Raw genomic sequence first — 26,450 nt, forward strand, 5'->3', positions numbered from 1 at the left:
GCAACCGAAGTAAACGTTTTTTCTTGTTTTTATTGTTTTCGCTGTCATTTTGTATTTCGCTCGCTCAAGTCCCAGCGGGTTACAAATGTTACTTGTTAAATTTTCAAATTGACACTAATTAGCGGCTATTGGCGCTATTTTGTGTTGTTATTGCTGTTGTATTAATTAACAAATACAGTTATATATATATGTATATGTATTTGTCGTTTGTGATTTGTGGTTTAGTGAGCCCGGCTTTATCCTACCTGCATTCATAGTTGTTAATTTATGTTTTTGGCGTAGTTTTCATTTATTGCCGTTACTTAGACGGCGCAATGTAATTATGTTTATAAAACACGTTGTTTTTTTTTGCCACAAATTCATTATTTCACCGTTGGTGCGATTACAAAAATAGTGCATTTTTTCATCACTTCACTTTTGATTGACAGCTGTCAATATGTTTATCGTCGAAAACACACACAAAATTGCATAAATTTACAAGGTGTTGAAATGTTTGAGCTCGTATGTACTGTGAATTAAGCCGCCAAGCTTTTACTACGTAAATATTTTGACAGAGAGTGACAGCTATCGAAAATCGGAGCAAAACGTTCACTTAATTTTATAATGGAATTAAAAGTGAAGCACTATAATTGAATGACTGAAATGTTACGCAATAATATGTTCCTAATTGTTTTTCAAAATAATATCAAAATCTTCAGAGCACTTCAACAATTCGACAATCCGCTTTGATTATATTTTGGGAAATGACACAACGTTTTTCGAGTGAAGTGTGTATAAATAGTGATCAAAGTTAAAGCCCATGTGTTCAGGAGATATCAAAAGTTTCCCCTTGAATAGAAACTAACTTGCATAACAGGCGTTAGTGTTTCAAAACTCCCAAGCTCAGTCAAACCATATTATATTAAAAGTTTGTAACTCCTAGGAGAAAACGTCGGAGACCTTAGAAAGTAGCGTGACGACCTGGACCGATTTAGCCGTTCTGTTTGTCTTTAAACACGCGAACTAGACCTAGAACAGAGTTTGTGATATCGATCTGAAATTTCGTCGATATCACACAACTATGGGTTAGAGAAGGTTATCCTTTGTGTCGCCTGCCTTGTGGATTCTAGTTGACAGCTTTACGGGTGTATCTGGATTATGTCTCAGATAAAGCCCGAGCCAGTCCCGTTTTCTTTTGAGAATGTCGGCGGTGTTTAGTTTATGCGTGACTAGAAGTGTTATAGACGCTGACAAGCCAGAAAATGCGACAAATATTGCGAAGGTTTTGTAAAAACTTGCAGCTTTTGGATGTCAGAGGCTACGGGATTCCGTGTTTTCAGCCATATAGTAGTAACTGAACATTGGAGTTGAATATTTTTATTTTGGTACGAATATTTTTTTTTATTGAAATACTGAAAAATAGTTGGACATTCTTTACACGGTTGGTGATGTTTTCATTCGATCAATCATTGGTAGATCTAAGACAGCACAAGTAATAAAAGGATTTCACGTTTTCGAGTTCTACACCAACGACTTGGAAGTTCAGGTGGTGTTGATACGCCTTTTTATTTTTATTTGCTGATGTCAATTCTAGGACCTATTTTCGCTGCGCTAACCTATATATAATATATACATCACTGTACTGTTAGTTCTCACTTGATTATCTCATTATGATATCATTTGCCTTTCATTTTTATAGATAGCAACCAAAGAAAGCAATGACTTATTTCTGCGAAAGTTAGTATTATCTAGAGAACTGTCAGATATTCATATCTTTAAATTAATTATAGCGAAAATACTTGGAGCCAATAACTTTACTTTCTTTTTGTAACACAATTTATTTGCGCACAATTATCTTCATAAAATGCATTCATGCAAATCGGCTAATTCACTGGCAATCAGCTGATTGACATCTTCATTTGCGACTTCACCGGCTCCACCAACATGTAAATATGAACTCGTATAGCACACATGTGTCAACAACAGTTGCGAACCAAGCAGATAAATGCAGACTGCAACAAATATAAGAATACTAAGAACGATAACAAATACAACAACAACGAGTAGGTTTAAGCAACCATAGAAAACGTGTCGCAAACAAAAGGCCATGACTGAAGCGCGTAGTAGCCCGGTTATCGTGGTTAACTGAAGGAGCACAACCGCAAACCAGTCGAGACACTCGTGGCGGCATTGCGCAGCCGTGCGGCCTTTGTGCCAACAAAGGAAGTGAGCCAATTGTTGACACGCTACACACTGCACACCGCTGTGGCAAAAATACGAGAACAAAATGTGGCACGACTTGGCTGGCTGGTTGAAATTGAAATAAATGTTTGGAAAAAAGAAGAGTCTTTGTTGTATTTCATATGTAAATGGAAATGGTGCATGAAAGCGGTTCACAAGTAATATACAATATGTAGAGTAACAGCAAACTGTGAACCAGTTTCATATTGACTTCTACTTTATACTTTTTTTCATATTTTATATTTCATCTTTTATTTTTGTTCTGAGCTACGCAATGTGTGTCGTCTTTTGACTTATGGTGTGGCAAACAGAATTTATGTGTGCATATGTGTATGCATTGTGTCTTAAAAGCGGCTCAACCGTTGTATGTTGTGCTCACATTTGTGCCGTCACCGGTTGTTACAAAACGCTTTAAACGGAAACAAAACTGGTACACGAGTATTTGGGGCAACGTGAGCCTACCGTGGCTTTTGTAATAAAAAATTAATGTTGATTTTTGTTTTTATTATTGTCGGTAGCAGGTCAAACAGATAGCCACGTAAAGTAACTAACACCATACATTTTAAGTGGCTTTAACGCTCCCCACAAAATTTAAAGGGAATATTCTCTCTAGAGGCCAAAATTTCGAGCACTGTGTGGCTATTTACTGTTTTACCATCTATTGTATTTTTATACTCTGAACAGGGTATAGTAAGTTTGCAACCAAATTGTAACACCCAGAAGGAAGCCTCGGGAAGCCTCGTAGACCCTATAAAATATAAATATTCATCTCTCTGTATATACGCGAACTAGTTTTGGAGATATCGATCTGAAATTTTGCACGCATCCTTTTCTCCTAAAATAGCTGCTCATTTATCGGAACCATCGATATCGAACCACTATAGCATATAGCTGACATACAAACTGATCAATCAAAATCACGTCCTTGTATGAAAGCTTTTATTATTAATCATTTTCAAAACGTGGCAAGCCTCCCAAAATTATTTTTAACTTTATGTTTTCTGAAATATCTTTAGGTGGATAATCATACTTCAATTATTGATTTATTTTAATAATTATTGGTATAGAAAATATATACAGTTGGCAACTCTACTAAAATATATTTAGAATTTTCAACATTTTGAAAAATAATATTAAATCTAAATTTCTAAGAGTTTCTCAACACTGCTAGAAAATAATGAAATGAACACATTTAAATACGTGTACATGCACAGTCTAATAAATTCTCACAGTCTAATAAAATTTGGGTACACTACTTTTTTGTCACACTGTAAAGATGAACGCGCAAAATTATATTTATTTTCAAATTCGCCAGTAATTGTGGTGAAAGTTTATCTAAAACGCCAAATTGCTTACAAAATACAAATCGCAGAGAAAATTAAAATAATATTAAAGCAACAACAACAATATGGGGTAGACAACTAGTGAGAGGTCAATTGAATTTTTGGCAAATTGAAAGGTGAGAAATTTGTGGCGCTTTCAGATTATGCAGTTTTATGCATGTTAAACATTTTTTTTGCCGGTTTTAACCAATATGAATGAAAATATAAAAATAATTTTAAAAAATGAAATAAAATATAAAGTTTTATTATTTTTTTTACGAATTTTAAAATATTTTTAATATATGTAAAACATTCCTTATGGTGGGATTTAACCAAAAATGTAAAAAAACGTAAACAAATTTATAATTTTTAAAATAAAAAATTTAAATATTTTATTATATTTTTAAATATTTTAAAAAGCAGCTAAATTTAAAAATATTAAATTGTAGAGCGCTTTTTACGTTTAAAAAGTATTTAATTAGTTTTACAACAAAAGGGCTTATCCAAAAATTGTTGGTTACAATACAAAATGCATGCAACAAAAAATGGCACGTAAAAAACGCGTCCAAAGCACTAACAAGCAGCAATTGTCAATCAAAACAGGCGAGTAAACAAAAAAAAAAGCAATAACAATAACAAAAATGGCTTCAGTCAGTAATTTAGAGTGGAGCAAAAAACTTTCCCACAGCTTACAATGTACACAGTGCGGAAAAAAGACCGACTCGTGCATCAGAGCGCCACATAATTTACGAGCGCCTGACGAGTTGTGCGACAGCCGCTATGCGGTGCAGCTGTCAGCTGAAGAAAAAAAAATTAAAATAAGCGACAAAGAAAAAGAAAAATAATTAAACAAACCACAAGTGAGCGACAGCAGAGGTGAGCGCGGTGGCAGCAAGAGCATAGGATAAATGGGATGAACTGACTGGCAGCAGCTGCAACGGATTGGGGCGGCATAAGCGATTACAAGCAGCAACAAAAACAAAAACGACTACGACGACAGCAACAACGATAAACAGCAAGCAGCTTAAGCGCAACGAAAATCGAGATTTCTGATTTGTCAAGCGATTAAACCGAAGCTGTGGCACGCATTTTTTATTTACTTTTCGTTTTTTTTTTTTTGCAATATTTTTTCATTTAAATATTTTCTTTAGGTGTAAATTGAAAGCGCGACGCTGACAGTAGTGACCGAGTGTAATAGCCACAACGAAGCGCGCATGCTTCCGCGCATGTGTAAGTCAGAGGACGAAGCGAGCGGTGCGCACTGGTCGCGGCGTCAGTGAAGCTTCAAATTAACCCAATTTTCTGGGCGACGCGTAGATTAAACTTTACTGCTTTTAGTTTTTTAGTCATTATCTTAAATTGGCTGTTGTTGTTTTTTTTTTGCTTTTAGTCAGCAACAGTGATTGATGAGCAGGCGCACTGCAGCGCTTACCTGCGGCAGTCGCATTGCATGCATGCCTCAGAGGGGTGTAGCCATAAGTAAAGTGACTAAAAACGCAGTGAAAATATATTTACCGTTGAATTGCTGGTGAATGCTTCAAATTCATTAGCGTTACGCTTTCAAGTGACACTTTCAAGGGATCGCGTTAGTAGTGTACATAAATAGCGCGGCGCTGTTGCTGAGCGGCCAAGCGAAAGGCGTGTTAAAGTGTTAACGAGACAGCAGAAAAAAAACTTGGTAACAAAAAATAGAAAAAGAAAAAGCAAAAAATAAGAAAAAAATTTGACAAAAACAAAACAAAAATTGGTAAAGAAAAATACAAATACAAACCAACAATTCACTGAGTTGCTGACTGCGATACAGATAGACAGACAGCCACACAAAGTGTCGGTTAAATATAATAGCATTGCGACAACCAGCAACTGCAGTATGCAGCGCTTGTTAACCAATGCGCCAGCTCATCATTCAGCCAGCTCGTCCGGTCGGGCTTAAGCCATTAGGCTTTCTTAAGCCTTTCACTTTCACGGCCAGGTGGAAAATAAATATAAATACACATCAACACACTATACTCTTAAATAAATAAAAATACTTAAGCCGCATTTCGACACTTGTTTGACTTACAACATATTTACTATGTTTACAACTGTGTACCGTTGAATACTTTTCCATAAATCTGCTCAGTGTTGCTTTCCTTTGGCATTCATTCATACATTGTTTGTTTGGCTTGTGCAAATATGTTGGTAATGTAGGGCTACTTAAGGGCAGGGCGTTCCAATAGTTAGGTTCAAGACTGCCTATATAAGTATATCCGCTGATCAAATTTGACCCGCACTGAAGCTTTTTTACCTAAATCTTTATTAACACCTTCAAAATAGGTTACTGAGCCAATTACAGTTAACGGGGAACGCTATAGGATGTGATTAATGACTTTTTCGTGCCTGCATTGGAGGATGTTGTTGTGGACGATCTTTGGTTCCGACAAGACGTCGCTACATGCCATATAGCTAACGAAACAATCATTTTATTGCAGGAAACTTTTGATGAGCGCATTATCTCCCGTAGTGGGTCTGTGGCGTGACCCCCAAAAATGTCCGATTTAACACCTCTGGACTATTTTTTTTTGGGGTTATGTGCAGTTGCTTGTCGATTGCTTGAGACGATAACCGCCTTGCAAGAGTATATACTGCGAATTATTGCTGACATACGACCCAAATTGCTGCAAAAAGTGGTAAAAAATTGTATCTATCGGCTGGAATCCAGTCGCGGGAGCCAGTCGCGGCCATTACTTGCCCGAAAAAGTTTTTAAAATGTAATGACAAACCATTATCTTAATAAGAAAGCTAAGTTCTTGGCCATAACATTAAATTATATGCGTAGTATTTCTGCTCGAAAACCACATATCTTATTTGCCATTTTCTATTTAATGAAATAAAATTTAAGAAACGAAACTGTCCAGTATAACAAAATCATATTTCGGCGTAAAAAATAACAAATACTATTATTTAGAAAGGAGCCAGAGGGTTAAATATAAGAGTCTTTGAATTAGGAGTAGAAAGTTAGTCAATTTGATATTATTATTATTATTGTTTAATTTTATGGAATTTTTTAAATTTCTTCAATGAATTACTCACGTTTTACTTAATATGGTTTATGAAAATTAGAATGTTTAAGTCGTTTGCTTTGATATTTCCAAAGGACACCATGTCGTATGAGCAACGCGTTTAGTATTGAGAGATTAACTGCTCAATGCATAAAATATTGTTCCACTGTTATACAAACAAGTTTTCATATAATAATTTTTTATTACAAACAACCTCACCGTTTAGTTGGCAACCCTGCTACCATTTTTCACAAGCATATTGCAGGTGCAAACGTGTATGGAAGTTGGTGCGAGTCATTAATACATGACCATATTAATTGCGCATTTTGTCGAATAAAAAGTGAATAATTGAAATAATATTAAATTAATACAAAAACAACAAGAAACAAATGCAAAAGTTTAGCATGGGAAATATTATGAGACAGTTTATGGCGACAGTGGAAGGAGACAGCAGACACTGAGGCAGACCGCAATGAGACAGTGCAACGGCAAGGCACTAGTGTGGACATTCAGTAATATATATATACATACAAGTATATGTATATTCTATTAGCCAGTCAACTGGTATGCAATACCAGTACCACAATACCGCGCTACTCGCTGTGAGTTGGAGCGCAAAGCGGCCGCTCGCAAACGCGCCAACGAACCATTAAATGACGTTCACTACGAAGATTTATGGCATATTCGAGAATGACTTTGACGGTATATTAGAAGCGAACACGCGCTAGCGCAAGAGCAACAGAATGCAGCACACAGCAACGGGCGAAACAGGCGACCAATAATGGCGCTCGTCACAGCGCAACCAAGCAGCGCGTTGTAATGGACGCGCAGGTGAGGTAAACTAAGCGAAAAAATATTGTAGAAAAAATATTATAAATCGAAATTAAAATGCAAAAAAGTATACTTACAATTACTATAAATACAATAGGCGGACCGGTTATTGGGAGGCATAGAAAAATGCACAATAACAGAAGCAATTAAATTTACCGCAGTAAATGAAATAGAAAATCGGAGAGTTAAAATAAAAATAAAAATAGTAAAACTTAAGCGTTGCCAAGGCATGGAAAGCGCCCGCAGGAAAACCAATACGTGCCATATGTGACAACGCGCGCTTGCCGTTGTAAGTTGTTGTTTAAATAGCCGAATAATGAACGAAAAGCGTGCAGTTTTGTTACTCGCCCAGATCGCTTACTACCACGACGACTGCCAGCACTCGCCTTTTGTGATTGCAAATAAATGTGCTGCTGTCGGTAAATGGCTTTCATTGCTGCTGCACTGCGGCACTGTGCCGTTTGTGCCGGCAAATGTGACACGACACCGCAGACACGCTGACACCAAGCAACAGTCGCGCAGCCCAAATTAAAAAGTCACCGTAAAACCAGCAAATGTGCGCCACAACCGAACATTTATATATGTAGGTGCATGTGTTGGCAGCAAAGTTATGGCTCGGACTTGCCACAGGAGTGGTGTTAATGTGCTGCAAGTCACTGCAGCAGCGATTCTACATGAAACAAGTGAAGTTGGCAGCAGCTGAATGCAAAAGTTGAATGGCTGCAATGCATGAAATCTATATCGGAAAAACCTGCGCAGATATATATATAGATATATATATATATATATATATATAAATATACATGGTTACATGTTTGATAATTAAATTACATATCTACATGTATTCAAGAGTGTACACTCATATTGCTATCGATTCCGTACAGCGTCCACATGGCTAGAACGGCTTTAACGCCAACAACCACATAAAAAAACTAAACTTTTTGTTGGCCACATGCAGCATTAATTGTTGTTTTTGTTGTTTTTGCTTTTTCTATGGCAATTTAATGTCACATAAATCTCAGCAAACACAGCAAGGTGAGCTGTAAGCTAAGCTGCAATTGGCGGTGTAACTGTGCAGAATGAAAGGTATAGAGCTATAAAATGCAATTAACTCAGCAAAGGTTGCCACAGTAAGCCAAATATATGTATATAATTTGATAAAGAAAAAACAAAAACTAAGAGTAAAATATCAATTATAACTATAAACTAGCTGCATGCCGAAAAGTAAGCATACATTTTTTACAGAGGTTTAAGAAGTTATTAAATAATTGTTAAATGTGAATACTATCATGGTACTAAGAACCCCGCGCTTTAGCAAAATTTGGCTTCACTGTGCAAAAATGTAAAAAAATCAGAATTCAAAAAGTATGTTAATTTTATATTTTACTTAAAATAATATTAAATTAAACTCTAAGTTTACTACAGATAAACTCAATATTATTTGTTTTATTAATTTTACTTCGATCTCATCTACAGATTTATGTAAGACATTTTTAATTTATTAAGCCTTGTGTTTACTATCGGTAAAATCGAACTTATATAAGGCCTCTTTATTTAATTAAACTCCGAGTTTACTATCAACTATCAGACTTATTTAATAGCACTGTTTTGTTGTTTTGTTAAGCTCTGAACTTTTTACTCATTTATGTCCAGTGCGTTTGAGTTTCTTAAAACCGAAAAACCTGCCTTTGTGATTTTTTTTATTCTAAAGAGAATAAATTCAATATAATTTAATAACGTTGACTAATTTTGAAAAATTTTGGATTTCCTTAATCTCGCAGTCGATCTCAAGAAGAACTCCGTAAAAAGGTGTCTGCGGTGAAGAAGCTTTTTCTGTTTAAAACTTGAGATAGTTCAAACAAACAAAAAAAAGTATAATTACTATAAATAAATACAGGTAATGGTGCGAAGACTAGTAAAAATTTAGATTTTTGACAAAATAATCGTTTTATGTAAAAAAGATCTACACTTCAGAATGGCTTAAAAACAGAAGTTATTACCAGAAATCTTATTCCTTCGATCATTACCTGACAAATCTAAGAAGGTCTTGAGAAAATGTTTACTCAATCTGTTCAGCCGTTTTGGAGAAATTTTCCTTACCGACTCTGATAACAGCTTTTCGAAAAAAACGCGTCAAAAGATTTGAGAGCGAATTATAAATACGAAATTACATATTTTACAAGTACGCTCATATCTCCGAAATTATTTGTCGGATTGACTTAAAATTTTCGCATAATATTCTTAAATATATGTACATACATTTGATATAACATATATGTATGTAGGACAAAATGTCGATTTTTAGAATACGCAACTGGTTATAACCTCTTAGTAAAAAATATAACATTAAACCGATTGTACTATATGTGTGTGTCTAAAATTATGATTTGGTCTACAAACTCTTACTGAACGAACCTTAAGCCTAACATTTATCGAGCAAGCCACTGTATGCGCTAATAAAAACGCGTAAGCAAGTGTGTACGAAATCGAAACCATCACTCGCAGCTGCTGCAGAGCATTAAATTTTGCCGAAGTAGATTAAAAATAAATCATTAGTAGGATAAGCCGAAAGTAACTGTAAACTGAGAACTTTCCAAATGTAATGTAAATAATATTTACGATGTAGTGCAAACGTGATGCTTCGGTATGGCCACCAACAATGCCACTGCCAGTCGCACAGTCACAGCCAAGGTGCCACCGCAACAAACTTTGCCACTCAAATAACGAACAGCGACATTATTTCGATATTTGCGACAATGATTTGGTTATAATTCACCACAAAATACAAGTAACTTTAAATGAAGGCATATGCGCTTATAACTGTATGTGTGTATACATATACCATATGTACGGCTCTGTGCGCAAATGCAACAGCAACACGTCGCTATTAAATTATAAACACATGACCATTAAATTCGTGAACGGCAGCGTGTCGAATATGTACCGGCAACACCTACCAAAATGAGTTCGCCTCATTTAAAGCAGCAGCAACAAGCAAAGCGAGCAAAAAAGCGTCGAAACAGATCAAGTTTTGCGCTAAACAAGCAAAAAATAAAACCACAAAACTGCATCTTAATGTTTTGCACGCCCGACACTCAATCCATTCATTAATTCGATATTTTCAACGCAATTTTTAGTCCATGCAGGAATTGGGGTTTGACTTTGCTCAGCCGCAGCAGCCATGTAATAGCTGACGGCAGGTTGGTCGGGCCAGTTGTTCGCTGTAGGTGCAGTAAAATGCTTACGGTAGCAGCAGCAGTAAACGGCTGTGAGATTCGATGTTTTATTATCGCTTTTTTTCGCCAACTCTACTCATACATATGTATGTATATATGTATCTATATTAAAAAGCCTGTTTGTTCTTTGCAAGCGTTCACTTTGCCTCGCTCATGTTACGACTGCGCATACGAGTATTTCTATTTGTAAAGCAGCCAGTTGTGTTTTTTTTTTTTTTGTTGTTTGGAGTATATATATATATGTATATATGTATGTATAAATCTGCATTAATAATAATTTATTAAATTATGATTTTTTACCCAGCACACGAAATAGCTAACTCATGTGCTTAATTAACGTGTTATGTGAAACCAAACGCATCACGCTTAGCAAACAGCAACAGTTTTAGCACTTGTAAGTTGGTAAAAGCAATGTTTTTTTTTGTTTTACTGAAAAGCTGTTAGTTTTTGGCCGTATATAAATCTTTGTTATTTCATTTGTTACACTTGCGCCTGTTGCTCAACATATATATTCCAAAAGTTCTGCTGAGCACTGGTAGATCAAACATAAAATTTTCGGCTCTTGATTTTTGAAAAATTAATTCTAAAATTGTTTAATGCAGTTTTAGAATTTTTTATTTCGAATAATTTCTATAATCGTATATTACTTTATAGGAATGTATCAAATAGAACCAAAATAGCATTTAACTAATATCTAACGGATTTAAGATTAAACAAATTTCTTTTGAAGACTTTCTCCAAAAGAGAAGTTGAGGATATCTAAAATATATACCAAATTTAATCCGGACTAACAAAAAATATATAATTTTCATGTATTTTAATACAAAACTTTACTATCGTTTTCAAAACATTTTGCTTTTGAGTCAACCTTACTGGATTTTTCGTGCCTTCAGCGAATTTTGTTTTTTTCGGTTATGACTCGTCATTCGCTAGATAGTCTCATCGCCAGTAATAATACATTTTATTGATGTAAGGTCAGCTACGTTGTCAAGCATCTCTTTTGCAATCTTTACTCGACGTCGTTTTTGTAAAAGATTCAGGAATTTTGGTGCGAGTCTAGCATTGACACGCTTCATACCTAAAACATTAACCAAAATATGTTGAATCGTTCAATTGAGATCTTCTGCTATCTCTCTAATGACAACACAAGAATTTTCAAGCACCGTTTCTTTAACTCTTTCGATGTTATCGTCATTAATAGAGGTCGTTGAAATTCACGCAAGTTTTCGAAGACTGTACGACCTTCACCTCACGCTTTGTGCCACTCAAATACTTGTGTTCGTAATAGAGTATACTCCCCAACAACAATTTTACTTGAGCGCCATCTAGCGTACTGAGACAGAAGGTATAGACTTTTATGAATTTAAATGCCAACATAGTAGTAAAAAATACTATTTTCTATATCTTATAAAAAAATAACTATCTTTAAATTTCTCGGCAGCGCATATTAAATAAAGAGTCTGATCTCTACGTTTTGATTTCCTTTTTTGTAGCTCATCCAAAAATCAAATCAAAATTTTTCTTCCTATAAACTAAATAAATCATTTTAAAAATTCCAAAACATATCGACTACGCTATTTTCATTCAATGTAATGTTTGCTTAAATAATTTATTCATTATTCTTAATTTTTAATTATTTTATTTTTATAATTTTTTTGTTTTTTCATTACATTTTTATTTAATTTTTCATTACTTTTTTTTGTCTTAATTTTTTATATTAATTTTTTTAATTTTTTTTTTTTTTTTTACTTTTTTTTTAATATTCCGTGCGCATAAATCTTTTTTTTTGAACATGAACAACACAACTTACAATGTGATAGCAGCAACAACATGTTGCAGGCAACGGCAGGAGGGTATATAACTCTTGCAAGTATCCATTATCACGTCAGACACTTCAAAACAGCTAAGTTAATGCCAACAACGGTTAATACATGCAACAAATAACTAGTATTCTAGCAGCAGCAGCAATGATTTACGGCGATTTATTATAATGTAGTCGCATTTTGGACGCATTGCAATCTAATGATTTTGCACCACTTGCATACATGCAAGTCAATATGTGTTTACTATGTTGCCATATATAAATCCCACATATGTACATACGGGCGTCGGTTTTCACTGTTAATCCATGTCACATTTAATTTATGCAAAATCACGTTTATTTTATATTTTTTTTTACTTTGATTTTCGTTTATAAAGCAATTATTCGCAACAGATAGCATATTTTTAGTGCTGCAATCGCCGGCAAAAATACCAAATTATTCTATAATTGCATACAATTGTGTGCATATAAATTTATATGCATACATATTTATTTGTTGACGGTTTCGCATTGCATGCCGATGTTATGCTGTGCTGTCAATTAATTGTCAATTAGGGTTAACAGTTGACCTTTGCATAAATCATGTTGAATTTGTTTTAAGTTAATTGGATTGGTGTAAGCGATTGGCCTTGAAGTCATTGTTGTTGTCATTAGGAAATCTGTAGCTACAGCACCTGACTAAAATGTTTTTCGTTGTTCGAGATTTTTTTCTTTTTGCTGGAATAGTATATACCAAAGCTTTAAAATATTTCTAATTATATAAGTAATTGATCTCAAAAGCGGTGTCAGTTTTGTAAAGTACACATTATTGTACAAAATAAATGTGATTTATGCATTATAAACAATTCTATACGATCCTCTTAAGCGTTTAAGAGTAGAAGTTTGGCGTTTACCAGTGCGTATGAGTAACATTAATACGTAACGACGACAGTTGAATCTATACTTTACAACTGGAAAGGATTAGAATATTTAGACGGTCGACAAGGGTGAGCTCAGGATCATTAGGTGCCTGTTTTGCGCTACAACAACAACAACATTAACATATATGCATATAAGTTTATATAAAAGTAGGTCAAATGCGGTACTCGCAATGACGACAATCAAAAAATTTTCAACTACTTTTCTCTATAAGAATGCCTGAAACTGAGGTTTTTCATTGTTTATGTTGAGTTTAGAAAAAACGGTATAAGGAGAATTATGACACAAAGTCACTACTTTAGAAAATGTCACAGATTGTTGAGCGCTTTTCAATCGATTAATGGTTTGGTCTTTATCATGTAAAGAGATGTCACTTATTAACATAAAAATAAATGCTATAATGTCTCTTAACATTATTGTTCATTTATCATCCTATTCCAAGGTTTCACTAAGCCTAATGAGCGTAGAAATAATTTTCCATAAACCTTTGGCCATGAACTTAAAGGTTAGGGACTAGTTACAAATAAAACAATAGACGTTTTCTAAGAAATTGTGAAGACTAAGACTTTTAAGGAGCTCTAGAAGTATTTTGTTGTGACCTTAAACGAATATATACAAGATCTTGCCGTCTAAATACCAATAAAAGAGCATTAAAAAATTAAATAGCAGAGCAGATTAAAAATCGTTGCACTAACATGCTGTCCTGCTCTTACTCGACGGAAACTTAGTGTTTGTTCTGAGTGGAATGAAAAACAAACCAAAGCTATAATACCCTTCACAATTACAAAACATACCTTCTTACAGGAACTTGATTTTGATCAGTCAGTTTGTACAGCAGCTATATGCAATAGTGGTTCGATCTGGACAATTTATTAGGAAGTTATAGCGCTACCTTGAAAAATAATCTGTGTCAAATTTCGTGACGATATCTTGTCAAATAAAAAAGTTTTCCATACAAGGAGTTGATTTCGATTGGTCAGTTTGTATGGCAGCTATATGCCATAGTGGTCCGATATCGGCGGTACCGCCAAATGAGCAGCTTGCTGAGAAGAAAAGGACGTGTGCTAAATTTCAGATTGATTTTTTAAAAAATTGAGTACTTGGTTCGGAAATGAAGGTGAAAGAAGAAAATTATAACATTTTCATAAAAATTTAAAAAAAAAATTAAGTCTCTTTCAACATTGAAAGTTTTTACCACAAACTCTTTAAACTCACACAACTACCACTGCATACAGCTAAGGTTTCAAGCAACTTAAAAGCTCTGCTTAAGAGCAGCCAAGACACCACACAACGGATATATGCAATCATTTTGATTATTATTAATGCTTGATAAAAATTCTAATAGCAAAACAAAAACACAACAACAATGAAAAATTGTAGTTTCACATGGCAGACAATTTGATGTTGAAGAAAATATATTTACAATACAGCGATTCATTGCAGCAGCGGCCGGATAGGTACAAATACATATGAACATGTCTACCGCTTGGATTGATCGCTCGATTATGTTGAATTGATTGAATGCGATCGCTTCAGCATGTGTACATAAGGAGATATGCACACAGTTATATTCTTATATGGTCATATTATATACAGTATATTTTTCTTTTGTACTCGCATGCATGTGTGTAGCAGGCAGGCTGCTCTAAGACGGCTCGAGCTGCTAGATGATCAACAAGTTAATTGAGTTGTGGTAATTATTGCTGATGCGATCTGTAGACGGACATTGTGGCAACACTAACTAAGTAGACATCTGTATGTGTATAGCTTTATAAAAAATCGCCAGTTTTTCTCAATTCATATCTTTGATTGCTTAAAATGAGAAATTGCGGCAATGAACTTTGACTTTGACCCTGACATTGGTTTAGTCCATTTAGCGGTCAATAAAAAATTAGAAAAAGACTAACTGAAATCTAATTGAATAGTATCATAGAAAAAAATAATATGCAATGAATCGAATCAACTCGAAAATTGATTTATATGTTTTTACCATTGAATAATTCCTGAAAAATCATACAAGATTTCCAGCAAACTTCAACTCTAATGAGTTGAACTTACTAGTATTTTTATAACTGTCTTATGAAGGGATCAGGATCAGATGAATGTGCACAATTTTGTTTTTAAAATTTTTCCAAATGTCCACTCACGCAACCATTTTTAGTCATAATTAGTGCTCACAGCAACAATTTCTATCACTCGGCAACAAAAAGTTGCCAAACACATTTGAGTGCGAGAGCCCCAACACCGCCAACATATGTAGGTATGTCAGTGCCATAGCAAAAAACGCTCGAACGGTAAAAGAAAACCAGTTATTAAATATGAGGGGCTGTTGGTGCAACATCTTCGCTACTTTTACTCTAACCTAGAGCCATCGCAGCGCGCATGCGCACATACATACCCGTATATATATAGTACATGTAGGTATGTGTATATGGTATGTATTGACATGAATGTAGCTGCTAGGTGTCAGCTACTACTGCCACAACAACAACAATGCAATAACAGCAGTCTTAGCAACATGTGAGTTAGCCTGTCGTGTTGCCAGCACAGCTGCTATTAAAGCATATAATTGTGTTGCAGGCCATTACAGCTAGCTGCATGTCGCCCGAGGTGGCATTTTAAATGCCCACAACATATGTTGATTAAGTTGTTGTGGCTGCCACAGCGTAGTTAATACTTAAATTAATTAGTACACACATATACCATATATGCTACTATATACGATAGCGGACTTTCTACAAAAAAGTAAAAAAGGTAAACCAGAGTTTATGCAAAAGAGGCGCAGTGTTGCCACTGTCGGCAGTAGCGGCTGTCAAGTGGCAATAGACTGCTGGGAGCAAGTGTAATGCGAGCGGATGTTGTTTGAAAACACCTTTCGTTGTTATAGTAGTTGTTGTAATTGCTATTGCCAAATAGCACCAAGCAATTGTTGAGGAAATTGAAATGATAACAGAAATTGAAACTACTGGCAGCATCTGCTAATTACAGCTTGTCCACAATGCTGACGCTGTCTGTCCAAGTGCTCACTTGGCGGTGTAAATACTAATTTCGTCGTTGTTGAGCTGTAATTCTTAGCCAGTTTAATATAAACGTACGTAATACGAGGGCGGCCCGAGCAGTACTTATCCAAAGTGGAGATGACATGCGGGCAGATCGGGGACACAACCTAACGGCGTTCTCATGAAATCCTCAGTGAAAGATAAATGAAATGAGTTTGTGGACATATTCTCCCGGGCCCCAAGTTTTTAGGAGGGACCGATGCTCGGCTACATTTTTTGTAGATTTTTTTCTCCAAAAATGCTTTACAATCATTCCCGAGCTCTGGTTTTCTCTCTACATCCATTCTTATCCTCACCGCCTGATGGCGCTGCTATCACAAATGAAATATACTTTCATGTAGTACATGACTGTGAAAACAATACTCTTCTACCACGGCAACTCATCGGCTTGCACCTCCGCCCTCGCCATGGTCAAAATAGTCGAATTAGCCAACGATTTGTTTTCCTATCCACTGTATTATACAGGTTTCGCCATCTACGACTTCTTTTTGTTGCCAAACTTAAAAACGTAAACGTAACAAGAGCTCGAGAGTTTATACTCTTAAACTCAAGAAGCTCTTCATGAAAATTCATGAACCGAAGGCCGCTCGCTTATAATTCTAAACACCACTTTCTATAAAAAAAAAACTTTTAAAATCACGTTCCAATCATTTACATATTAGGAATTTTTTTTAATATTCAGTACTTTATTTTTTTGCATATTTTTTACGCAGACCTTGCTCACTGTGCGTGCTATTGATCATTTGTTTGTGCCAAAACCAATCAGTCGTGCAAACCAACTGTTGTTACCAGCCCACTTGCAGCAAGTAGTTTTTGTTGTACTTTTTTGTAGACAGCCGATATGCAGTTTCATGAATGAAATTGATTTTGGGCTAATAACAAAAATAACAATTATGCTGGATACATATAACATACAAAAATAGCGTGACAGCCAACGCAAAATGTTTGTTGTTGTATGAGTATTTCTTACTTTTTTTCCCCCTGAAACAAGTAAACGCACACCACTTAGTAGAGTATCAAAGCGTAGCATAAACGCGACACGCATGCGCTAAACGCCCAGTTGAGAACCATGACAAGAGTAGAGGCATGCGAAGCCACATAAACGTGTATATGTGTGCTGTTCAATCTAGAGAAACTACTCACATCCTCCTCAGTCTTCGTGACATGCCTTGGCCGGCGACGTGCTCTTCTGGATAGATGCGCATGCGAGACATTCGCCAGCCCACTGACTGAACGTCTAAGGATGATTCAAGTAAAATGATTAGCAACAGAAACAATGTTCGGTAAACAATAAAGCAAGCGTCGCGCCACTAAGACCACCAAGCAGAGCACAGAGCAGATAAGCGCGGAGAACGAGGTTTTGCTATGTAAAACCTACGCGCTATGCTTTGCTGAGCTCAACGGAAGACGTAGCTTTGGCTGTGCTTGATTCTAAGGTTTAGCTCTCCTATGGTTGTTGTTTTATTCTACCATTGTTTCTTTTTATATCATATATTCTTTCTTTTTATCTTCCTTTCTTTCGTTTTCTTCTGTTTGTTTTATTTCTACCGTCTGGAGGATGTGACTAATCAATACGTGACGCCTGTTGCTCAACTCTCAACTCAACTCTTCCGCCGTGTGTTTTATCTCTATAGCCATTTGCTTGTTATATACCGTTGTTAAAGCCACAAATGTTTTTGAACTTGCCATGTGCCAGAGCCACAGGGAACCTTTATCTATCATAAGTATTTAGACGGCGGATTACTGTACTTTTCGTTAGTTACAAACACAAAGTATCCGCAATTTTTATTAAAATACTCACTTGCTCTCAAGTCATACTTATGTACATATATTCTTAAATTTTTTGCTAATTTGATTAGTCTCGGCCGCGACTTGCGAATTTGTTACCACATTGTAAGATTCTTTCGGAACTGGTGTCGATAACGAGAAGAATGTACGCCAATATTTATATTGATATAAGCATACATTTAGATTTTCCAGTGGTGGCGCTAGTATGGTTTAACAGTAGGTACAGACACAGATGGCCTTTAAATCCGAAGTACTTCATGAACAATCTGCAAACTACGCCAAAGAGAGCTTTTCAGAACTTTTGACCGAAATAAAACTTTTTTCGATTTAAATTCCAAACTAACCGGTAGTTGATGCCGCAACAATACTGCTCGTAACAATAGTAGGCAATCGCTTATGAAATACAGCAGGGTTTTGGTTGTTGCACCAAAAGAGTTTTGAGTTATGCTACCTACTTTACTGTCCTTGGTCGAACAAAAGTCCATTTCCCTTGTGGCGACGTTAACCTAGTACGTTCTGCGACAGTATATAGTACTTGGGTCTACAAGTTTCCTTCTTGCTGTTAAAATTTTAGAGATTATTTATTTTTGAAGGTTGGCGCTCGGAAATCATCAAGACCACCGACTATTTCAATTTTTATTATTTGCGTAATGAGTTCGGCAATCTATATTAGAGCTCTTGGTTGGTAAAAATGATTTCGCTAACGTAGAACCAATTGTGTTGAGAATTAGAGTCTCTGGCCGGAGAAAATCGTAAGAGGTCTAGTGAACTCTTCGCTCTCAGCTAAACCTACATTTCAATGGTTGTAGGAGTTCTAACTGAACACTGTCCGATCGGGATTGCTGCGGCAAAATTGAACATTTTACCGGATGCCAGTTGCATCATTGGAAGATCGAATTATCTCATCACTTCCTGCTCGAATGTTCCGCCTTTGCCAGATCAAGGCAAAAACACCTAGAATTTCATACTATAAGACAATCCAGGTGAAATAGAAAAAATAGAAGTAAAGCAAAGTAAAGCGTGGATATATACTACAAAAATTTTCGAATCGAATTTGTTGTTTTGTTCGGGCAAGTCTGTGGATTTTTGAAAATTTTTCGTTTTGTGAAATATGAAGGCGAAAACTGTTCTATGTCTACTATCAACTTTTCAGAAATTTAGAAAACGTATTTTATTCAGACGTATTTTAGATGTGGAAGCACCTATGGATCAAGTCTATCGAGCTAAAAGCTGACTATGATGCAAAATAAATCACCAATTTTCAAAAGTTTTAGTTTTTCTTTTGTTAGGTAAGTATATACTGATTGGCTCACCCTCGTAGAGCAGCTCACAGAACACCTCTTCTTACCTTCTCTGTCATTTATAAAATTTTAATTTCTTCACTTTCAAATCTCTCGTTAAAAAAAATGTACCATCACCACTGTGGTGCAAAGTTGAAACCGCATGTTTCAACATAAACACATATCCACGAAATGATTTTCCGTCGCGCCATTCATCTTCGCTTTGTGTAGAATACTCGCACTCATGTGTACTTAAACTTTCATCACCGATAAGTGGCAACGCCGCAAACGCTACGCGGTAAACTGACCTGTGTATATTTGTTGCTGTTTTTTGTTTTGTTGTTATTTGCTTGCAATGCTCAATAGGCTGCAAGCAAATTTGATTATTAGATTCCTTCTCTAGAAAACATAATATTTCCAGCGTACCCCCCGCCATTTTCCGCACTAGCATACATGAAAAACAGTTCGCTTAGCGTTTTGTGCAAAATTTTGTGCTTTTCATCTACATCTCTCTCTCTTCCCTTCTTCTTTCTTTGCAGCATAACCGGCAGGAGTCCATATCTCCGGAATATCATCGCTATGCAAGTATTAGTAAATTGCCGAAAGCGGTGGCTGCATCGCAAACAACATATACCGTTACAGCGGATATACACCACGCTAGCAATAACAACAACAATAATAATGGCAATACCATTAGCAGCATCAGCAGTGGTGGCAGCGGCAGCAATTGCAATACGGTCAGCAGCACAGCGAGCAGCAGCAACAATAACAACGGTCACAATAATATTAGCAATAACCATTACAATAACAACAACAACAGCAGCGGCTGCGGCAGCATGCAACAGTCTCCACAGCAACACCAACAACAGTTACATTATAATACCGGCGATGCAATCAATGCATCTTCATTTGCCACACCACCGACACGGCGACGTTTCTTTAATCACAAGAATTTGCGCAGCGCCCTGACCGGACACCGGCGCACCGCCTCGAATGGTGGTGTGCCCACAGATGCCGCCGCAACGATACTCGTCGATGGTAAGTCACTAAAAACAGCGCTAACTACACTTAGCTCTTGAATCACACTAGTACATCGGGACTTAGCCAAGCATAATGCACAATATTGTATTTACGTGGTGTGGTTATAAAGTAACGTAGCTGATGCTATAATATACCATCTGATCAAGTTTAATTCGGACTGACAAAAAGAACTAAATTTTCACGTATTTTATTACAAATCTTTATTATCGCCTTTAAAGTAGGGTTTTAAGCTAATACAAGCATGCCAACACTTAAACCAATTTTTCATACACCTGCTATTAGCTTCGGCTGAGATGACATTCAGTGCCTTCAGAGTTTCGGCTAATTTTTGGAGCGCTATTCACTAGATTGTTGGACAGCTTTGACGTTATAGACAACGATAAAAATTCGCTTAGGCTCGATACTTAATAACCACACCTCGTAACCACAGCCAAACACTTTTGCATATTCGCCAAATTTGATGGATTTTCATTTAGACTATTGGTTTTGGTGTTGACTAGCAATATTTGAGGTGTTGGAGGTGAACATATAAATGGCAATTTGGTTTTTTTTTTTTTACCGGTTTTCTAACTCTTAAGTTGCTCCTAAGCAATACTTAAACTTTGTGAGTGGCGAAAGGCCGTTCGTTAGTCAAATGTTGAAGTGGCCGTCCAACTGTCATTGGCTTTGTCGGTCGCTCCTTTGATTTGTAGCTGTGAAAGTACTGTTTTCTCGACTACTTGCCGGCACTCGTACTTGAGGAATATGAACGCTGCTAGTGACGAGCGAAAAGAGAGTGAGCGAGGGAAGGAGTTAGTGTGGTCATATGAAGCGCTTGTTGACTGCACGTGCAGCCGAGGTCGAGGTCAATGGCTAATGGATAACAAAATAAATTTAGTAGTGTCATCGACGTACTGACCATCTAACTATAGGAACGGGATGAACAGAGAAAATAGATTGTAAATGCTGGCATTTAGCAGAAAAATTTATGACTTCGCTGATGAACGTAAATTTTTGAAAGTACAGAAGTGAATTAAAAATATATTTTATTATTATTTTTTATTACAAATATATTTTTTTTTATCAGTTTTAATGTAGTTGTACAAATATGACCTAGAAGCCTCTCTTCGTGATCAAATATTCTACGTCCTTGTGTCACTTCGAAAAAGATACGGAAAAAGTTTATGATTCAGCTAATATTCAGCTATGATTCTCAACAAGTTTACTAATTACAAGTATATATACATAATTAGTTCCGCCATAAGTTCTATTACAAGTTCAGGCCGATATAAAAATGAACTTATAATATATTGTTAATAAAGTTTATTTTATTTAATAATGCATATTTTAATGAGTGATGTATAAAATTTTATGCGATATGGTCACCATTTACTTTCACCCATGCCCTAAAACGATTCAGCTACTGATCAATACCAGATTTTTTGAGACTCTCCAAATTTCTGCGGGGTATTCGACATGCCATGTTTTCCAACTATTACCAGAAATTGTAGTCCAATGGATTCAAATCTGGACTTCCAGACGGCTTATCCAGGAATATAGCTTTTAAGCCACTGCTGTGTCGTTTTTGCCTTGTGTACTGGAGTAGAATCTCGCTGGAAGACCCACGCCTTCTAAAACATCCTGCTGGTACACTTTTACTTCAGCTTTAACCACATTTTCAAAGAAGTAAAAACACCAAACCATTACAGCAGGTGGATGATGACCATATTGAACCCTTGGAATAACATATTTTGCGTCTTTGCAATTTTTAGCGTAAACTTTATTGTTTCACTTCTCCAACAATGAATTTTTTTCATCTGTAAAAAAATACTTTCATGGCCGTTGACCAGGTGCCACCGACGAGACCATTTGCATCCGTTGAGCCTAATTTGCTGCAAGAACATTGTCTGAAGATGATCAGTTGAGATTGATCTGGTCGATATATCCAGTTCCCTTGAAACTGTAGACGTTTGGGAAGTACTACAGAACGACTTTGACTTTACGTACAGTATCTAACTTGACTAACATTCAGTTAGCACAAAATTAGTTTTAGCATTTGTATACATATATATCATTTCCGTTTCTGATTTTCACTAACAACACACACACATAATTTAGCAAAAATGCACTACATATAACATTCTCACATCAGTCATCCTCATTACAAACATTTTACAGGCAAAGACAATAATGCACTAAATACATCGACCTGCTCCGATTCGGCAGTTACGCGACGCCGCCGTCAAAAGGTCAGTAACAATGTGAGCGCTGCTTCTACAAGGCCAACAGCGGCCGGCAGTGAGAATCGACTAAATCGCTTAAGCCTCGCCGGTACCTCGGTCTATGCGGGACATCTTTCATCGTTGGTCTTTGGTAAAATCAAATCGTTATGGAGCGTCAATTCAACTTCGTCGGACGCGGGACTTAATCAATTTGCAGGCACGAGCAATTTCAACGCATATAACATTATTGTTGTTTGTTTTGTTTTTGTTTGCATTGCATATATTTGCATGTTGCGCCACGAGCAGAGCTATTCTAGCAAAGTTCAAATGTGCATGTCCATTTCATAAGCATGTTTCATATAGTTCTTACACGTTTTCATATACTTCCACTAGTTTTTGCATGTTTCGTTATGTCAGCGATTGTTATTCCGCTGTTATTTAACAAGTCTTTTTGCTTTACTTCTTTTCTTCCGCACACAGGCAACGATGATCATGCGCTAACCGCCGCCGAGAAGCAGAAAGATCAATTGCGTGCCCGTCTCGGTCTGCTGCTGGACAGCGATCAGCATGGCAATACGAACACGACAACCAGCAGCAGCTCATCGCAGAATGTCAGTCCCGAACAGACGCTATCGGCTGGATGTGCCAACGCTTTTGGCTCACAACTCTCCGTGATCACCAAGGATGATACGCTCAGTTTGGCTGGCAAGCTGAACGCGCTGTCGTTGTCCACCGATAACAGTGATGTATTTCCAGTGAAGGCGCGCAAAACAGGCGTGCGACGTTCAGCACGCGCTGGCCAATTGGCTGGCGGCGCCAGCAAGCGCAATGCCGTCTACAAACCGGCCACCGTGCAACCAGTACAGCTGGCTTTGAAACCGCTCTTTTTTGAAGTACCACTACCCGAACCAGATCCACCATTTATCGGACGTCAGTGGCTGTTGCGTGAGCTCTCCAATATACTTACCGGTACCGAAACACCGGGTGTGCTGATCAACGGTAATCCTGGTACAGGCAAGACGGCGCTCATCTTGCAGTTAGTTGAGTATTCGTGTTTCGGCCGACGTAAGAACAGCAATAGCACCAGCGATCCGGATGGCATTTACTGCCCCATCAATCTCGGTCACGATCGCTTACGCGCGTTAGCCTCACACATTGTCGGCTACCACTTCTGTCAGGCCGATTCGAACCTCACTTGTCTGGTGCCCGACTTTGTGCACTCACTGGCCGCGCAGCTATGTCAGGCGCCACAACTCGAGGCATATCGTGAGTATCTGCTGAGCGAGCCACATTTACAGGATATATTGAGCGTTAAGGAATGTATTGCCGATGCAGAGCGCGTTATGCGCATGGCTATTCTAGAGCCGCTGATTGTGCTAAAACGTGCCGGTAAGATACCGACCAAGACTTGCGTCATACTCGTTGATGCTTTGTGCGAGGCGGAGTATCATCGTCCCGATCACGGACACACGATCGCCACTTTTCTTGCCAAGATGACGCAACACTTTCCCTCGTGGCTGAAAGTAGTCGCTACCGTGCGCACGCAAATGCTGGAGTTTGTTAAGGGCCTGTCGTATACGAAAATGACGCTCGATAGTTGGGCCTCAAACGATCTGCTACAGAAGGATATGCTCGACTATATAACATTCCGTGTGAATCACAGCGTGGAAATACAGAATAATATTGCCGCAGTGAAGGATCACAACAGTGGACAGCTAAAGTTTATCGGACACTTGCAAACGCTGACAAAGGGTTCGATGTTATACGCCAAGCTGATACTCGATCTCATTGAGCGCGGTCAGTTGGTGATCAAGTCGACCAGTTACAAAGTGCTGCCTGTAAGTTTAGCGCAAATATTTTTGCTACACTTCAATTTGCGTTTCCCTACCAACAGCAGTTTCGAGAAAGCCGCGCCCATACTGAATGTGTGCTTGGCTGCTTTGTATCCACTTACCTTGAATGAAATTTACTACACCATTTGTGCAATGAAGACCGACGAGGTGCTTAGCTGGGATGAGTTCTTGCAACGCTTCAAATTGCTCGATGGCTTTCTCATACGTCGCATTGACAACACGTACATGTTTTTCCACTCGTACTTCCGCGAATGGTTAATCCGACGTGACGAAGGTGAATCCTTGAAATTTCTTTGCGATTTTCGGCTCGGACATGCAGCTATTGCATTTCGGCTATCACGTATGCAAGCGCCACTTGATCCCGAGCAAACCATGGAGCTAGGTCACCACATGCTAAAGGCGCACATTTACCGCAACTGTCTGGGTCCACAACTGCCGCGCGATATGCAATCATTCTGGGTCGCCACCGTCACCGATAACATATCGGCCGCGCTCGGTTCTTTGCGCAACGTCTACAGTCCGAACTTAAAGGTGTCGCGCTTGATTTTACTAGCCGGCGCTTCACCACACTACCATACAGAATTTATGGGCGGCGCAACAATACTCTGCATTGCAGCGCATGAGGGCATAATGCCCATGGTGAACTTACTGCTGGAATTCGGCGCTGACGTGAGTCTAACTAACAGTCAAGGCTGCACACCACTCATATTGGCCGCAATACGTGGTCACGCTGATGTAGTACGCTTGTTGGTGGCCGCCGGCAGCAGTTTAGGGCAAACAGATACAACACAGCGCTGCGCGTTAGTACATGCCGCGCGCACTGGTCGCCTTAATGTGGTGAAATATTTGCTAGCCTGTGACTGGACGCCGCGTCCCAACTCACAGGATGTCAGTTTGGCAGTGGCGCTACAGCAATCACTTATCGCTGCGGCAGCACAAGATCACGTCACAATCGTTGAGGATTTGCTGGAAATCGACGGCATAGATGTGAATCTCATGGATGAGGCATGTGGTGAATTACCGCTAACCGCAGCGGCACGTAATGGTTGCAGCGATACAGTCGCCATCTTACTGCCGAAGGGCGCGCGTATTGATGCGCGTAACAAACAGGATTTTACCGCGCTCTGGTTAGCGGTAAAGGAAGGGCATTGGGCAGTGGTGGAGAAGTTGATACAAAATGGCGCTGATATAGATGAGCCAGTAACCATAGCGCGCAAGACACCGCTTATGATAGCCGCGGAGGAAGGTCATATTGAGCTGTTGGAGTTACTGATTGAACGTGGCGCCGCGCTGGAAGCACAAGATGAGGAAGGCTTTACTGCGCTCTCGTGGGCAAGTTTACGTGGACGCCAACCGGCCGCTAAATGTCTAATCGAACGCGGCTGCAATCGCAATCACGCCGACAACAAAGGGCGCACACCGCTCGATTTGGCGGCATATCAAGGCTCTGCCGCTTTGGTGCTCTATCTGCTTGAACAGGGCGCAAATATCGAGCATATCGATGTGAATGGCATGCGTCCACTCGACCGCGCAATTGCTTGCCGCAATATACAGGTTGTACAAGTATTTTTACGTCGCGGCGCTAAGTTAGGCCCCACTACCTGGAGTATGGCTATGGGCAAACCAGAGATTTTGATAGTGCTGCTGAATAAATTACTCGAAGATGGCAATGTTTTGTATCGTAAGAATCGCTTTCACGATGCGGCGCATCGTTATCAGTACGCGTTGCGTAAGATCTCATGTCTGGAGAATTTGCTAGAGCGAAGCGCAATATTTGCACAATTGCGCACCAACTTGTTGCTGAATCTGTCGCGCTGCAAGCGAAAGTTAAATGTGAG

At 37.9% G+C, this 26,450-nt stretch overlaps 1 protein-coding gene across 4 annotated transcripts in view; it reads left to right on the forward strand.

The window, feature by feature from the left end:
* Window positions 1-26,450, forward strand: part of LOC106616376 (protein TANC2) — a 95,882-nt gene that overhangs the window by 68,268 nt on the left and 1,164 nt on the right. For all 4 annotated transcript variants that reach the window (XM_014233015.3, XM_070111207.1, XM_070111208.1 and 1 more), the window contains 2 exons: window positions 20,057-20,555; window positions 23,240-26,445. In XM_014233015.3, the coding sequence (XP_014088490.2) occupies window positions 20,057-20,555; window positions 23,240-26,445 (3,705 nt within the window). The remainder of the gene's footprint in view (window positions 1-20,056; window positions 20,556-23,239; window positions 26,446-26,450) is intronic.

The sequence above is a fragment of the Bactrocera oleae genome, chromosome 6, assembly GCF_042242935.1.
Source record: "Bactrocera oleae isolate idBacOlea1 chromosome 6, idBacOlea1, whole genome shotgun sequence".
NCBI lineage: Eukaryota > Metazoa > Arthropoda > Insecta > Diptera > Tephritidae > Bactrocera > Bactrocera oleae.